The sequence below is a fragment of the Choristoneura fumiferana genome, chromosome 20 (assembly GCF_025370935.1).
Source record: "Choristoneura fumiferana chromosome 20, NRCan_CFum_1, whole genome shotgun sequence".
NCBI classification, from domain to species: Eukaryota; Metazoa; Arthropoda; class Insecta; order Lepidoptera; family Tortricidae; genus Choristoneura; species Choristoneura fumiferana.
In genome coordinates, this window is record NC_133491.1 from 4,766,309 (window position 1) to 4,785,320 (window position 19,012).

Sequence of the window (19,012 nt, forward strand, 5' to 3'; positions counted from 1 at the left end):
TAGAATGCTGAAAAATAGCCTAGCAATCTCATAGTCATCTCCGTTACTTGTTCTCACTTATATGCGGTCTCGCAAACATGTCAATGTTATGGAATTCAGTGCTAACTCGTCCATATTCTTGCCTAGTACCCATAGTACAAGCTTTGCTTTGTTTGAGACTAGATCAATTTGGTGTCTTGTCCCTTGATATTTGATTTGAATATAACGAAAGCTTCACGTTAAGTTTGTCAGCTGTATTTAGTTTCATAGGTATTAAATTTCTGATGATTACACGTGTGTTATCCGGAAACCGAAGTATTATGCAAACAACAATTCCAATTACGATCGTTCGACTGAGTAGTTTGAGGCTGTGTAAATAATTGTCACATGCCATATATTTGCCATGTATTGTATTGTACCTATTTGTCACATTTGTAATGTGATATGTAATAAATAAATGATTATACAATACAATACAATAGGCAATGGCATTAGTGGCAATGGGCAGGCCTCCCACAAGGTGGACTGACGACATCGTGAGAGTAGCGGGAAACCGGTGGATGCAAGTGGCGAGTTGTCGTTCATTGTGGCGTTCTAAGGGGGAGGCCTTTGTCCAGCAGTGGACGTCTTCGGGCTGATGATGACATTACAAATATGGATCGAATCTACATACCATATCATAATATACATATTATATTATATTGTATTGTATTGTATTGTACTGTATTGTAATTATTAGCAGTATCGTAGCAGGTGGAAACAAATAGTCTCTGCCTGCGCCTTAGTTGGGAAAGAGGCGTGATTGTTTGTACGTAGGTATGTATTTATTATTTTATTCTACTATACCAAATACATCAAACGTCGAGAATAACTAATATTAATAACCATATGGGAATAACTGTCCTGTTATTCATTCTGTTTTTCTTATACATAAAATATGATGTATGCTATAATGGAAATCGGTATCATAGTTAGGGTGTAAAATTGAAAGTAAAGATAGAAGAATATATATTTTTTTATTTTTCTAGGTTGTCATCTGAAGTAAAAAATACCGTATAGAATATTATAGAGATTTATACGTCTATGTTCAGTTTGTTCAGCATAACTACGTTTTATCTATGTTAAACCACTGGACGTTGTAAGATAAGATGTCTCAATAAACCAAGATGGAGCTGCTAGGGAGTAGAATGAATTAGTCGCCCCGAACCTTATCATCATCATCATCCCAGCCTATATACGTCCTACCGCTGGGGCACAGGCTTCCTCTCAGAATGAGAGGGCTTGGGCCGTAGTTTCCACGCGAGCCCAGTCCGGATTGGGAACTTCACACACATCATAATTGAATTGCTTCGCACGTTCATGCAGGTTTTCTCACGATGTATTCCTTCACCGTAAAGCTCGTGGTAAATTTCAAATGTAATTTCGCACATGAATTTAGAATAACTCAGAGATGCGAACCGGGGTTCGAACCCACGATCCTCTGCTTGAGAGGCCATAGCCCATGTTTTATTAATTGGTTTAAAGTTGATTTCTTTATTTTTACTGATTTAACTACAAGTTGCAACATTAAAGTCTTGTTTGTCATTCCTTTGGAATCGTAATTAATGCTTTTTCAAAGGGAAATAGAAAGAGAAAGCAAATAGAAAATGCAAAAGAAAGATATGAAGCGACCCGTATCATCGTCTAGAGCTTTTAATTTTATTTTATTTCTCGTATACCATCCGTTCTTTTTAGTATTAAATGAAAATTCTATGGTCTATAGTCTATGGTACTGGCTACTGTTTCGAAATATTTAGTTAAAGTGAGAACAGAAAAAAGAGTTCAGAAAAGAGTTCAAAAATTTCAAAAACCCCACTGCTTTAAAAAATCTTTAAATAAAATCTAAAAAGAATAAAATAACCAGTAAAATAGTCTAGAATTCTGGTAAGTAGCTTAAAGTTAAATCGGCATTTGGCATTATTGGCTACGTGGCAATTCAGAATCGGCGACGTTATGTCCTTACCTATTTACTTTAATATGGACCTTTGCCTTTGCAAAGTAACACATAAATTTAAATTTTCCTTCAGTTTTAACTGCAGAGAGTTAAAACATCGCAAGAAATAATGGCCATCAAAATTCCATCTCTGTGTTAAGGGAAAGATTTATTACACTAGCGACAATACCATAACGCTGCGATTGTCATAGATAGTCCCAATCCTTATTAATTAAATTACGCTTCGAGCTTAATAGCTCTTTAAGGCGGTGTAAGGGATGGGGGTACAGACAAATTTGTAGGGTACCTTAGTCAAAGAGTGCCAACAGACAATTACTAAGACTCCGCTGTTTGTCTGTTCATGCGTGTGTCTCTCAAACAGTTGTATCTTCATTAGATTAGATCATCATCATCTTCATCTTAGATCTTTATTAGATTTTCGCAAAATTACTATGCAAAATATGAGTATTACTATTACACGTAATAAAAACAATCCTAGTCATACCCTTACTAATATTATTATAAATGCGAATGTGTGTTTTCACTTCTAAAGTATTCAATTTTGGTGTAGATAGTTTGAGACCCCGGGAAGGATATAGGATAGCTTTATCACAGAAAGTTTTATAGTTCCCGTGGGCGCGTGAAACATGAATTCTTGGCAGACGAAGTCGCGAGCAACCTACGAATAAATAATAAGTCAGGAAGCGTAACTCAGAACAAATTCCACACAAAAATTGGCCATATCTAAAACCAAAACGACTTATGATTCAAATACGAATCAATTTCAAGGTTACAAATAGGCGTGCTTGTTGATTGGTTAAATTTCAGAAACAAAGCAGGGTTGGTTGACTCGCGTGTTGCAATGTCAGATTCACACACTACATTGACAACTGGCGTTCCGACGTATCACTTCTTACATCTAACGTTTCAATGACGTGTCATATATTAATAATGACAGCTTGATTTTTAAGTGACTTAAATTAATAGGAGGAGGTTATCAATTCGGTTGTATTTTTTTGGCTGTTACCTCAGAACTCTGTCATTTATGAACCGATATGAAAATAAAAAAAAAATTAGTTTGTGTATGAATACCTCTAATTAAGTCCGATAGGCACAAAATCAGGATTTGATGATTGGATCCTAAGGAAATCGAGGGAACTCTTCAAATATTGTAGGGACACCTATGGTAATTTGGACATATTTAATAGTAACAAGTGAAAACCACAGTTGACCACCGAAGTTAGGTACTACTCAATAACAAGTATTTCACGGGTTTAATTTCAACTATTTTAACACAGTTGCTAAGCAATTTATGCTCCTCATAATGCATATGGTGAAATGGAACGGGTGTTGAAGCACCAGGACTCTTGAATAATGAACGTCTCTGCATTGGAAAAAGCAATCTTTCGTAAAAGACGATGAGCAGTTGACATTTAAACTATTGCATCTTATATTATTCACACTAACAATCGTGAAAAATATAAAGACTGTTTGTACCTATTGTTTGGGCGATACAGGAAAGAAGAAAGTATGAAGAGGGGAGAGGAAACTGTCTTTACATTATGTGAGCCATAGAACACAGACTTGATTTTGCATAATACAGACCATCTCCAACTGATAACGTATTTGAACATTTTTGAATATAAATCAAACGTTACGACTACTTACTAGTGGAAAGTGATCCCTGGTCATTTTAATTTTGCATTGTTCCTGCACTATTTCATAACACACGTTGGCAAAATAATTTAGAGCTGTTCATAATCAAAAATGCGAAAATTTGACGTGAGCTCACCAAACTTTGCAGGTGGTAGGACCTTGTGCAAGGTCCGCCCGGATTGCTACCACCATCTCGCTCGCTAATCCTGCCGTGAAGCAGCAGTGCTTGCACTGTTGTGTTTCGGCGTGGAGAGTAAAGACAGCCGGTGAAATTACTGGCACTTGAGGTATCCCATCTTAGGACTCTAGGTTGGCAACGCATCTGCAATACCCCTGGTGTTGCAGATGTTTATGGGTGGTGGTGATCTCTTACCATCAGGAGACCCACATGCTCGTTTGCCATCCAGTCGAACAAAAAAAAACTTGCAGAATAAGTCAGTCAAAATTAAATGACACGCATGCGCACCTTAGCGCAGTTACAATTGCTGACATTATTTGTTCGTAGTGAGCAACAGCTAGTCTGTCTGTCTAAAGAAAAATCAATTGCCGAGTGTATGTAAGCGCTGTTTACTTCAGAATAGTTAAACGTAGCATGATTTTCTGACTTTTCCGTACCAAGTTATTTTTAATACTGAAGTAATTGAGGAAGCAAGATAAAAATATACGAACTTATGAGACAAAAAAACGGATTTACCCATATAAAACTAGGCGTATAGATAAACAAAGATCTGCATTGAGACATGGGATACTTGATATCCCGGTAATGCGTTCCCGTGGGATAATATTCTAAGTTTGAACAAGAATAGAGGGCACTGTTCAAGAACGGTGACGTACCTCATCTCTTAAGATGACGTAACGTGTTAACTTCGTTTGCAATCAGTAGATGGCATTGTGCGGTGCGAGCGAACTTTGTTCTTTCAAATTGTTACCGGAAAAAAATTGCACGGGCATAATATACAACAGTTCAGTTAAGATGGCATTAAGCTATTTCAAATGCGGGCGAAGCCGCGGGTTAGGTCTAGTATAAATTACTTTTAAGTTTTTCTTCGCGTAAAACCAATGTCCTGCCCCTTAACATCTCAGCAATATACAGAGCTAACGACGCGATAAACCAATTTAATTTATCGAAGATACACACGGATTTGCACACGGCGTGATTGTTTGCGGAGTATTGCGATTATCAAACGGGCTAACGATTACTCGGCTCGAATGCTTCTCGATTTATTAATTAATAGGCCGATTTAATGAGTCACAATAATTGACCTGTGCCTAGCGGTGGGATTTAAATAGGCCGAGATATTAATGGTGACCAGAATCGTGGGTTCAAACCCCGGCTCGCACTTCTGAGTTTTACGAAATTCACGTGTGGAATTACATTTGAGATTCACCACGAGCTTTACGGAAAAGGAAAACAAATATTTACCTGTGCCCAGCTGTGGGATTTAAAAAGGTCAAGATAATGATGATCAAATAACATAAAAAATAACAAAAACAATAAATGGTCATCGGAATTAAAACTCCATTTCTATGTGAAATCATAATCATAGACAACCTGGCAGACCTAGACAGCGATGGCGAGATGAACTGGAGTATTTCTTGAAGGACTAGCAGGGGTATGCAGTTGGCAGAAAGAAAGTGCAGTGGAAGTATCGGGGGAGCGGGGTGGGGCATTAAATGAAAAATTTTATTCAGCAGAGACTAAGGGGCTGTTTCAGTATCCATTGATTAGTGTTAACTGACGGTTAAATGTGATGCTGTCTCCGTCTATTCGAACAAAACAAATAGAGACCAGAGAGAGAGTTTATTTAACCGTCAGTTAACACTAATCAATGGATGGTGAAACAGCCCCTAACAATAATAATTATAACCATAACTTTTATTTGAATCCAATTATTATAGGAACTTCGAAAAAAATCGGTCATTTTGTCTTTATATAATATGTACGAGTATGTTGATTATATGTATTGATTCTAATGACCTACCAAATGTTCAAAGGTTAACTGGAAGTGATCCTATTAAAGGACAAAACTTAGAATAAAACCTGTGTAAATAAAAATCTGTATGATTTGGTAAACGGACATTTTGTGTAAAGAATAATTTTATCTACACACATATAGTAAATCCTCCATTATGCGTTCAAAAACCATAGATAATGACCAGCATTACGACATTGGATTCTATTATGAACACGGCTATATCGTCATCTGTATCGTAATGAGATTTCATACATCATTACAGCACCGGGGCTTGCGCGCCGCGCGCACGAGCAGCAGCAGGTCGTCGCGCGTCGCGCGCGCAGCGGGCGTAGCTTGTGGGGCCGACATACCTACCTAGTTCTCGTTAATGCAGGTCATTCTCAATGGTTCTTGAACGCATGATAGAAGATTTAATATATGGATGTAGATAAAATATTGTATGCAAATGTACGTAATTAGGCCTATGCCTCGTTTCATAAAACTACACTCGTGTTTTAAGGACCCCTAAGATATACGATACATTGCATAAATAACTATTGTATAATTTTTATGAAGCATATTGTAGGTACGTGTACGATCCCGACAGACTACAAAGAACATATCATGTGGTAGAACAAAGTGCGGTACTTTGTTCTATGAAATCTCAAAACATGATGAAAGCGGGATCAACGAGTTAACTGACACAAGGTGATCCTCAAGTAGGGTTACCACTCTAAAATAAAATTATTCTGAGAGACGTGTTTGTTACATCGCTCTCTCAAAAATACTTATTTCCTGCAGCTAATTTTTTTAAGCGACCCTTAAGAAAATCTACTGGTAAAATATTTGCAAAAAAGAAATAACTCTAAGATTATTAAATATAATGACCCGGATAACTCACGTCTTAAATCGAGTTTAGCTCGACATGTTTCGGGCTAATCCGTAGCCCTTCGTCTTCGGAGCAACTCTAAGAAACTCTAAGATTGCAAAACGCATTGTAAAAAAATCTGTACATGAAAAAAGACGAATAATTAAAATCGCGTTCGGGAAAAATGCGAATAAAAAATTAGCTGTAAAAAAAAAAAACTTTTGAAATTAAGCGATCTTACAAACTGGGAACAAGTACATATGGTTATATCTTACCAAGTAAGCATAAGAGTGGAATAGTTAACTTATGCTAATTTTACGTGATAACAATTTTGCGGCGCCAAAATCTAGTACAAACAATTTTCACGCCAATTTATAGCGCCGCTCCAGTGCTAGTGCAGAATAAAGCATGCGTCTTTTTTTTCGCATTCTGTTTGCCAATTTTTCAGTCATATAAACATGTCGCTACAATCGTTAGCATACCGTGGAGCAAATTAGTGTGTCTGTAGGTATTAGCTAGATTTCCAAAATACATATAGTTAGTCCGTCAGTTTCAAAAAATACCGGACTCCGGCTGGTTAAAGCTCTGTGCGACGTCACATCGTCACATCTACGTACATTTCTTACTAAGGGGTGACGCATCATGGGCGAAGGCCCATGCCATGAAGGCATGGGCGGGAATGAAGACTCTCGAACTTTGACGGGCTTCATCTATGTCACTTTTTGTTTACTAATTGACAAAATAAAAAAATACGTGTTCAATATTTGCTTATAATGTAACTAACGCACTAATCCCCTGTTTCACCATCGATTGATTTAATTTATTTGACGGATAAATGTGATGCCGTCTGTGTTTGTTTTGTTCGAATAGACGGAGACGGCATCACATTTATCCGTCAATTAAAATTAACCAACGGGGAACAGCCCCTAAATAGAAACAAACTCAATTGCGCGAAAAACTTGTGCAAAGAACACATTAAAAAACACAGTTAAAGACCGGGCGAAAAGCAAAAAGTCCGGAAATTTCCGGATAAATCCACACGTATGGTAACCCTAGCCTCAAGGGATCTCAAGGGAAGGGTCTTTGTCAGAATATATTATTTGTAATTCAAAATCCTAGAATTTCCCTAACTTATATCTTTGTCTTCAACTACATTGTACGAAGATAACGCATATCATATCTCTTAACTTAAGATATTATGATAATATCTATTATGATACTGCAATGCCACGTAATCAACAATGGCTAATGCTGCATATAATTAAATGTCTTTTCACTTCTCATGCTCATAAAGTTCGTATTTATAATTTATTGAATCAGGCGTTACTTTGCGGAGGTCCTTATCAATGAACTAAAATAATTTCCTTGCTCACCCGCGACCTTACGATAGCTAAGCTTATGCAAAATATGCGTGTGCATGCAGTTCCTCCACCTCCACACTGTAAGAACACACACAAATCACACAAACCCATCCATCACCACCACCACACTACACTGACGCGTTTCGAACTCAACCAGAGCTCATCTTCAGAGTGACACAACCGTACACCATGCTACCAGTTGTTAGACTAACGAACCACAACCATCGTTTTAACTTGTCACTGTAACTCCCCAAGTACCCACATACGTTTTATGTAACAAAACAAAACTACCCACAAATTATTATTATTTTTTAAACCGTCCTTCAAAACTACCTTGATTTTTATTTATTTACTGTCAAGGCATGTTTTATTAACTACCAATGCTGAAATTAGATCCAAGCCGTAGCAAGGGAGATGAAACTAAATTTACCTGCTCATTAATAATAGACCCCATAATGTTGTATCTAATTATCTCCATGCATTCTAAAACATCGAGACGAAACCCCTTGCCACAATAATGTAACACTTCACACGAATCTGAGTCCGGTTAAGAATGATGTAGTTCCAACAAATGTTTGGCAAAATTCGACTTATCAGGATGCTCACTCTGAAGACTCTGACTCTGGTTGTGTCACTCTGAAGATGAGCTCTGGTCGAGTTCGAAACGCGTCAGTGTAGTGTGGTGGTGGTGATAGATGGGTTTGTGTGATTTGTGTGTGTTCTTACAGTGTGGAGGTGGAGGAACTGCATGAACACGCATATTTTGCATAAGCTTAGCTATCGTAAGGTCGCGGGTGAGCAAGGAAATTATTTTAGTTCATTCGTATTTATGCTGTATCTAGGCGACATAAAATGACTTTAAAATAAAATGTTCGTCTAATACCAACTCAAGACCAAGGTAATCACAGCCACAAACAAAAAGTTTCTACATATTTTTTAATTTATATAAAACTAAAAATCAATCAAATCAATCATAATAAATCAGTAAAATTAAAATAATGGAATTATTATAACAATGCATAAAAAATAATAGGTACGTAGAAAGTGAATCATTGTTTCCACTGTTGCTATTTCATTTCCGCGCCATCGAAGTGAAAAGCAGTGTAAAACTCGAGCATTAAACCCATTTTCCCCTCGACGTGTCTATCCACCCTCGCCGTACCGGCTTGGGTGGCTATATGAACGCCTCGGGTAAAATGGCTCGTTTTATGCTCTTGTTGTACAATCTACTATTGTGTTTTTACCAGCTGCGAAATCTCAAATTCGCTACTTTTTGTAGGTTACGCGGCATTAGATATTAGTACGTGGGCGACTCAGCTTTACTCGGGCTAAAACTCAATAATAAGCGTTTTCCCAGAGATAAGACCGAGCTAGATCGATTTGTCATCCCCGAAAACCCCTATATACCAAGTTTCATCAAAATCGATTGACATATTATCATCGACGAATGTTCTGTTTTTGAAAATTCGCTCTTTCGCTCTGTATAAATCAAAATACGTCGTTATAAGGTTTGTATATTATGGTTACCTACAAGTGACGTAAGATGCAAAAACATTTATTTTCCTATCAACTGCTAAAACAGGACAGACATTTATTGACAGAAATATCAATCTCATTATAATGGCAGCGATACAATCAGAATGCGTGACACGGGTGTCTCGCTACTCATTATTGCTGGCCGCTAAGTTATTTAGCTTTTCCTACGTTTCTGATAAACTAGCAGTAGTTTTTGTGATTTTGAACATGAAACTACCGTGAGACTCACTCATATTAAATATAATGACCCGGATAACTCACGTCTTAAATCGAGTTTAGCTCGACCTATTTCGGGCTAATCCGTAGCCCTTCGTCTTCGGAGCAACGCGACTCAGCGGCTGCTGCAACACGCGCACATGTCGAGCTAAACTCGATGTAAGACGTGAGTTATCCGGGTCATTATATAATGTTTTTGTGGCCTAAATTGACTTGACTTCGTAGTAAAACCTTTTTTTTTCATGAAGCTGCCCCGCAATTGAAAGTTTGAATATACTTTACATGAATCCAACTATATTAAGGCTGCGTTACAACCAGATGTATGTGCGAAGATGTAAAGGTATTGCGAGGAATTTTTCTTCATGAACTAATAGGAAAAGCCGAGGTGGCCTAGTGGTTTGACCTTTCGCCTCTCAAGCGGAGGGTCGTGGGTTCGAACCCCGGCTCGCACCTCTGAGTTTGTCGAAATTCATGTGCGGAATTACATTTGAAAACCACGAGCTTTGCGGTAAAGGAAAACATCGTGAGGAAACCTGCAAAAACCTGCGAAGCGATTCAATGGTGCGTGCGAAGTTCCCAATCCGCACTGGGCCCGCGTGGGAACTATGGCCCAAGCCCTCTTGTTCTGAGAGGAGGCCTGTGCCCAGCGTGGGAGTGCGAGTGTGGGAGTGGGAGTGTTTCCACAAGAAATGTGCGAGGATATGTTGGGAGGAATGTGTTTTTCAATAACTAATAGAAACGTTTCATTTACTCGTACCTATCATCGCACAGCACATCTCTAGTGGAAACAGCTGAGCGGAGCGAGGCTAGGTAATTTAAACGTTTCTATTGGTTCATAAAAAAACATTCCTCGCACATCTCTGGAAACGGAGCCTTAGGGGCTGTTTCACGATCCATTGATTAGTGTTAACTGGCGGTTAGGTGTGATGCCGTCTCTATTTGTTTTGTTCGAATAGACGGCGACGGCATCACATTTAACCGTCGGTTAACGCTAATCAGTGGATGGTGAAACAGCCCCTTAGTGTTGTAATTCTTAAAGAAGTAATTTTAATCAGTGCAAAATCTTTTGAAATTTGATTTAGAATCGTCACAAAACATCCATCTTGCGTGATTCGAGAGTCATTATTAACTCTACGAATTAATTTAAAAGCGTTTATACCTGCTAAACTGGCAACGTTGCGTTTTGTTAGTTTTTCTTGATTATTCCATTAAAATTTATGAATAACCGGTAATAAACATTTGTTCGTTTTTAAAGAATATAAAAGTCTATCACGAATAATTATTGGATTAGACACATTAACTTTTATATTAAGAACAGTTCTGTCAAACCACATTTTTAATTTTCATTCAATTTTTATGGAATAATCGAGAAAAACTAACAAAAATGCAACGTTGCCACCTCATCGGGTATAAACGCTCTTAATTATAGACTAGTGAGTTATTTTTCATACACTCGTAATATTTATCGTATTAACTTGTGGTATAAATAATTCAGATCTGATGATACCGCAAATACACTTTACAAAAAGTAAGTCAGAAAAAAAAGTTGTGTATTAAAACTTCAGGTGTTGACATTTAAAAGAAAGTTATCATAGCTACGTAGACATTCCAAGTAGACGTGTAACAAAAACATGAAATCTTATTGCCCTTATTAGTGAGTCTAATATGAGCGAGTTATAAATAAACTCAGTCGAGTAAAAAAAAATTAGAAGAATGAAAAATTCAGCCCTACACCACGATAAACTCTAAGCCATTTTTAATGAAAAAGTTAAGTTAAAGAGCATTAAAAAATCGCCATTATCTGCCCTTCTTTCAACTGCGAAGCTAAGTTTAAGTCTGACGCACTGTAATAAAATATTTTAATATTCAAAAAATTTGGAAGGACCGCTTGGCGAGGCAAAGTACATCAAATATCGGAAGCCGAAGTGCAGGTTGTAAACTTCTGAATTACATTATGGATATGAAGTGAAACACCATCGTAAGCCGCCACGGTATTCTGGATTATCCAACATGCGGGCTAGAGATCACGTAGTTGTGCTACCGACTTCTTAGGCAAGATAGCTTACCTTATAGATACCTTAATAGTATACCTTACCTAGCCAACATACATAGAAGAGTTGAACAACCTCCGACATTATCGGCTGAGCGTTTTATCAAACGTAGCTAAGAATCATCGCAAGAAAATGCATCGAAATTGGTCTTTTGAGAGCGACGATGCTACAGACCGACAGACAGACAGACATTGGCGTCAAACCTATAACACCCTTTTTTCAATTACAATGAAAATATCGTCAGTAACATTATCAAAAAATATTGGACACGCATAATTATTTCTCTTCAAATTTAAAATTGCATCGCTTGAAAGTACGCTTCTTTGACAGAGTTTTTTAATAATATTCAAACTATTTATACTTACAATGGTTTTTACTTCTGATATAGTCTTGCAAGAAATTTTCACCCACTTATATAGTGACTGCCTTGACTGAAAATATAGTACGGATTACTTGTAGTATGGATGATAATATCGTCAACATAAAAGCGTATTTTAAAAAGTTTTTTTTTTTACAAAAACAAATACTAGTGACTGTGGATGATTAAAACAATGGACGATTAAAGCATAAAAGGATGGTCCAAATTAAGGCACATGAAAAGGAAAGGATAGTTCACTTCTTTACCGACTCACTAGTTCGAGAACAAGCAGCACTTCCAACATCTGTGATCGAAACTTTTAATAGGTACCTACTAGTGTTAGTTCGCACAATATCGAACGATTCTCGAGACAAACTAATAGAGAAAGAACGAACGTAGCTCATGTCTTAAGTAAACGAAATGGATGATGTAGAAACGTTTAATGGATAAAGTAATTTAGTAACACAAGACAATCGACAATGGAATTGTAATTAAGACTGTTTTAGGATTTAGGGTTGAACTGCGTTATTCCTAACTAACTACATTAAGTAGAAATAGTTTTGGCTACTTATTGGTGTCTTTCATAAAAACGAAACTAATTTAAATAGCCACCATTAACCCAGAATAATAATAAAACTTTACAGTTCTACGCATTTTCTAAGAAAATAGAACTATAAAACTATAAGTAGGTCAGATAAATACAATATAAAACGCAATATAAGCCCGCGTCATAACAGGCACAATACACTTGCCACGTTAGCTTGTTGAACCGTAATGAGCACCCCTTGCACCAGAAACTACGCAGAACTATAATATTTTTCACCTATGATGAGTTCTGTGACGTTTCGACTTTGACAGTTTTAGAGATGTACCATTTATCGAGTGAACTATCGATTTTTGTAAGAGTAGTGCCTATTTTTGGAGAAGTTGTATTATATTAAAAAAACATATATGTTTGCATTTATGTTTCCAGTTTCCCGCCCACCGAGCCACCGTTTTCTCGTTCTCGCTCGAAATAATCCCTCAAACGAATTACAAACTCTAGACTCAGGGAGTTCAAAACAATATTTTTAGACCGTTTCGCCATTTTGCCAAAATATAACAACAAACTTCAACAACAATAATAACAAATAACTAAAATACAATGCAAAGAAAATGCAACGGAAACTCAACTCGTATACAAGGCACACGCACTCGTACTGACAGTGATACTGACAAGCACTGGCCACAAGAGGTACAAGATGGCTACAGCCGCGTTCCAAATAGCCGCGTTTACAAAATCTTGCAAGTTTAAATTATATCTTAGTGTTCATTGTTATTGAATAATGAACTGCGGCAATTGCCGATAATGTTGTGTCACGTCACTACTCTGTTCCGTTTTATACATTGCGTCATTAAAAAAATATATATTTTGCGAACATAGTATGCGTAATTCGGAAAATTTTCAAGTGTCACAGAACTCATCATTGCTGAAAAATACAGTAGAGAAACTACCTATACAAGGTAAAAAAAGATTTACCTCGTACACACTGGTAGAGTCAAGCCCCAAATCAATCTCTGTTTCATATCGTCCTGTTTACCGATTCTAAAGTATTCTTTTCTCCCCGCAGCATCAGTGGCCCGGATCGCCAAGTTCCTCGGCAGTACCGGCACACCAATGATCACAACTGGTGGCTTCTCCTTCGACTTCGTGGAGCCGAAGCAGAACTGCAGCGCCGAGTTTTACATGCTGGTGCGGGCTGGTCCGGTCGGATTCAAAGACCTGGCCTTCTTCCTCATCGATATCTTCAAGCAGTGAGTTCATATTTATGATGTTCAGAGTGCGCTTTGTAATCGCTTACACTTATAGGTAAAAAACTTAAGAAGATGACCTGTTGTACGAGTATAAATATACGTAGTAATGCACAGAATTGATTATGGGACTTAAGTGATTCAAAACGTCGATTTATCTACAAGGAGTCTCTGACTTCGGGGATTTAAATTCAAGGTTCCATTCTACTTTCATATCTGAGCTACTTTTTTGTTCTGCAACTTTTGAAAAATAATATGATCACTGTTAATTTAATTTAAGAGATGTCAAATAAATGTCAAAAAATATTTGAAGGTGCTCGTACCAAGAGACAGCGATAACACCGCCATGCCCGATACACTGATTTAACTATAAACTTTGAGGATCAATACATAAATAAATAAATAAATATCACGGGACAATTCACGCCAATTGACCTAGTCCCAAAGTAAGCTTAGCAAAGCTTGTGTTATGGGTACTAAGCAACGGATAAATATAATTATATAGATATAGATACATACTTAAATACATATTAAACACCCAAGACCCGAGAACAAACATTCGTATTTTTCATACAAATATCTGCCCCGACACGGGAATCGAACCCGGGACCTCAAGCTTCGTAGTCAGGTTCTCTAACCACTAGGCCATCTGGTCGTCTATAAATAATCTTAATTCAAGTTATTTCAAATGTTAAAAACGAAAGTAGCTTAGTTTTGTGAGTAGAATCGAACCTTAAATTTAAGGCCCCATGGTCAAAGATACCCCGTATACGGACACGTTACTACTACATACAACAGGTCATTCTTATGTTTTTTAGGTATACTAGTTTGCTAATGTCATTTGGGACTTGAAACAAAAGACCGATTCTACAATAAATACAATACGCGGTAATGACAGTATAACTCTTTATTAAGCACCAATACAAAGTAATCAGTACAGAAAACACTGGTATTAGTGATTTTCTAAGTTAAGCAATAGGTAATAGGGGGTTTGCTTTCTCTTTCTCATTTGAATCTTCAGGTAAACGAAGAAAACCGAGAAGTCCCGAGCGACATTAACATTCTAGTTGTACTGTACACATGGTTTACACTTACACACTGTGTGACACTGTGCCTTAAAATTAATCTAAAATGTTTCAGCAGATGGTTGGGTTTGGTTTGCATACCTTTGTAAATATTTTTCAGGATTTTTATTTGTGGTTGGTTCTACTGGCGTTTCAACTGCTATTAATTTCCTTTCACATAGTAATAACTAAGTGACAGTTAACATTTTTGTAGGTGTGAGACCAAACGAACGTAACTTCTTGAGTTAGGAGACGCGTAATTTTGGTTTTAAAAAACGTCCTATTTATGTAAAAAGGGTCATTCAAGTAACGTAAGCAGAATTTTAGTGCAAAAATTACGTTCTCTCACCCTAAATTGTTATTGTACCGCAACTGTATCGTTTTATAAAAACTTTGCGTTCGGTGTGGCTCACTTCTTCTAAGTACAATGTGTGCGAAAGGGTATTAATAGCAGATGAAATGGTAGTAGAACTATCCCAATGTTTCCATGTATTGATGGGTGTTCAAATTATACGATGGGTTTTAAACCTTTCTTTCGGGTTAAATTTAAAACACCTTACAAGGTATTAATAATACATTATTTATGCAAAGAGTTGACGCATTTCAGTGAATGCAAAAGATGACCACCTCGCTCAAAATACTGTTAAAAATACCTGTTCAATGCAAGCAAAATCATGTAAAACAGTATCTTATTATTGTTAGTTATTTAATGTATCTGCTAGTTTGTACTAAATTAATAGACGTTTATAAAAGGCTTTCCAACAAAACAGGCTTGCTAAAAATTTTATAACAAAAAATTTAACCGACTACAAAAAAACCACGAAACTAATTTTCTACCAGTCTGAAGTCGGTCGGTGCCTCAGCACGAGCCAGCAGGAGTGGACGTATTATATGAAAATTACCATAGGTGTCCCTACAATATTTGAAGAGTTCCCTCGATTTCCTTAGGATTCAATTATCAGATCCTGATTTGGTGCTAATGGGACCTAATTGAAAGCGTTCCTGGACGAACGAAAAAATTTTTTTTCCAAATCGATTCATAAATGACGGAGTTCTGAGGTAACAAATACATATATAAATATAAAAAAATACAACCGAATTAAACGAATTATTAATTATTTATTATTGATAACCTCCTCCTTTTTTGAAGTCAGTTAAAAATAAAGCTCATTTTTGTCCGTCTCTCCATTTTCACTTTTATTTTCAGTGTTTGTTACATACTTCGAATATAGGCGGTTTTTCTATAACACATAATATTCGAGGAATTTCAAATTCGGCGAGGAAAACATTCGGAAACTTAGACGTTCGAGGAAGTCTACCAAATCAATACCTAGAGCTTTCATTCATTGCATTCGTTCATTTTTAAATGTTTAATCTTTACTAATTTCCATGGTCGTAGAGCCTCTACGACCGCTACGCCGTAGCAGTGATTTAGCAATAAACTTTGCTACAACCTATATCACCAATACTCTAAGGCTGGGTTCTCACGGCGCAGTCCTGAACGATTTTTTATCGTACACGTTTTATCGAATAAGAAGTGGCTTAACTTTGTGTAGAACCGTTCACACGTCGTTTATATTGACGACTCGACGTTTTTATTTATATTGCTTTCTCAATAGCTTCAGTAAACTTCGAAAAGCTAGATGAGAAAGCAAGACAAAATAAGATGGCAAAACATTATTCACTGTAATTGTACGATAAATCGTGCAGGACTGCGCCGTGTCGTGTGAACCCAGCCTAAGTCCTGCAAAGTTATTAATCGTGTTACTGCCACAAGTCAACATGGCATTCTATAAACGCGTTCAAAATTCAATCTTATTTGCTATGCAGTATAATGTATTGTTAAACTTGGCTATGTTAAATGTTTTAGTTACATAAGTTTGCACTGGATTTACTGGCCTGGTGGCAGCATACAACTACATACAAGTTCAGGAACTAAGTTAGTTATTTAAATTAAACGGTCTTGCTTGGTTTTAGTTGAAAAATAATAATAATTTAGAATATTATTCTCTGCTCTGTGTTTTGTTTTATTTGAATAAACTACTTAGCAGTGATTAAGTCTGCGTCCTGTAGAACTTTGTCCTTAGAAACTTGAAATTTGATATGAGAGTAGCTCTTACTCGTACAGTAATAAGAACCAATAAGAAAACTAAGATAATCTAATTTTTTATATCGAAAATACAAACTGAAACATGGATGCACAAAAAAATCAGAAAAATAGACCAGCGCTGGGAATCGAACCCAGGTCCTCGGGATTCCGTGCCACATGCTATACCACTACTCCACCACTGGACCTGGATTTGGAGATTTGGAGTTGAAATAAAAAATACAAAAATACTCCAAAAACAATCTTAATTTTTTTATGTCCGTCTGTCTATGTCAGTAATGAAGCCATCTAAAAGGACCCCACATTGCAAACATTTTGTTTAGGGGAGGGGCTGTGCTAACATTTTGGATATTCATACATACCTAAAATTTGTACGGAACCCTCGATATTCAAATTTTTTTTATGCTTTATCTCTACTTAATGCCAAAATCAGACCAGCCTGTAACAGACAGACCGACATAAGACTACAAAATTAAAGGTTCTATGCGTATCTTTTGAATTCGGAATCCTAAAATACCGAAGCCTAGTTACCTATGAGGCTATGAATAATTCTCAAATCGAATATTTAACGAGAATCCTAAAACAGTCTGTTAAATATTTACGAGACATTATTATTGAAACATCAAATGACGAATACTTTGCCATAAAATAAGACTGATATTATATGTGCGAAAGTTTGTGTGTATGTATGTGTATTCGAGTGCGTGTGTACAAGAACGAGCATGTGTGTGTGTTCAAGCTAACACAGCTGGATTTGATAAAATAATATGGTAAGTAGTCAGCTGGATCTCTGGAATAACACAAAGGCTACTTTTTACAAACCTTAATAATAGAGTGCGTGCCAATATTTTTGAACACATCATCCCAGCCTATATTCGTCCCACTGCTGGGCACAGGCCTCCTGTCAGAACAAGAGGGCTAGGGCCATAGTTCCCACGTGGGACCAGTGCGGATTAGGAACTTGCAGTGCGGATTGGGAACGATACGGGATGGCGACTGTACGTGTGTTAAATCCCAAAATCTCATCCTTTATGATTTGAGTCAGGAAATTTTGGAAAGGTGTTCATCATATAACAAACACTTCCTACACTTTTTTGTGGGAAATTAGTAAAATTTTGGAATTTTCAATTCGACTGCTGGGTTTAATGGCGCACGCAGAGTCGCGGATAAACGCTAGTAACTCATGAAACATGTAAATCCTTCGAATTACTTTGTATGCATATTCAATGTTTACCTACAGGCTTTTGTTTTGACTAAGGGTTTATGAATAGTGTATGTTATTGTGAAATTTTTGATAATTTTACGGTCATCCCGTAAAACCCATATCGAAAATACATACTGAAATATAGATGGACAGAAAAATAAGACCAGCGCTGGGAATCGAATCCAGGTCCTCGGCTAGTGTCGCTGCTTAAGTGACCAAATAAGAAACAAACAGGCTGAGAATGTGGTGCATAGGAGAAATTTGTGTCAGTACCGTTGTCTAGCGGTGGTGTAGCGGTATAGCATGCGGCACGAAATGCCGAGGACCTGGGTTCGATTCCCAGCGCTGGTCTTATTTTTATGGTTTTTCTGTGCATCTATTATTTCAGTTTGTATTTTCAATATAGTTCAACAGAGTTTGTACGGCACGTGTAAGAGAAAAGAAGCAACTCAATGAAGGTTTTTAGGTAGGAGAAATATCGCTAGATGGCGTTAGCATCGAGTAGTCTGTGCGATGTTACAGTATTGCCTGCAATTGGTGCATTGAGTTATTTACCAATGACAAATGTGACGCAAATGTTAAAGTTGTCAAACTAAAGTAAAGACCTCACGACAGCTCAGCGTCAAGTAGTCCGTCACAGAAACCTCATTATATTAAACTAGGTAGATTTAAGTAAAATCCAACTTATGGGACACGTGCGCCTTTGTAGTGATTTATTGCAAAACAAAACTAGTAACATAAATCCGCGACAGATGGCGTTGGAAGGCACTACGTTAACATGAAAAACCGATCAATAATACTATGCTCACGACTGATATCCCAGAATGGGACATCAGCAAAAAGGTTAGAAGTTGAATGTTTCTGTTACAGATAACAGAGCAGTCGCAAGGTTAA

The 19,012-nt window shown here is 37.1% G+C and overlaps 1 protein-coding gene across 1 annotated transcript in view; it reads left to right on the plus strand.

Annotated features, from left to right (window-relative positions):
- Positions 1-19,012, plus strand: part of LOC141439211 (atrial natriuretic peptide receptor 1-like) — a 456,076-nt gene that overhangs the window by 106,315 nt on the left and 330,749 nt on the right. The window contains exon 4 of the mRNA XM_074103398.1: positions 13,563-13,746. Coding sequence (XP_073959499.1) covers positions 13,563-13,746 — 184 coding nt within the window. The remainder of the gene's footprint in view (positions 1-13,562; positions 13,747-19,012) is intronic.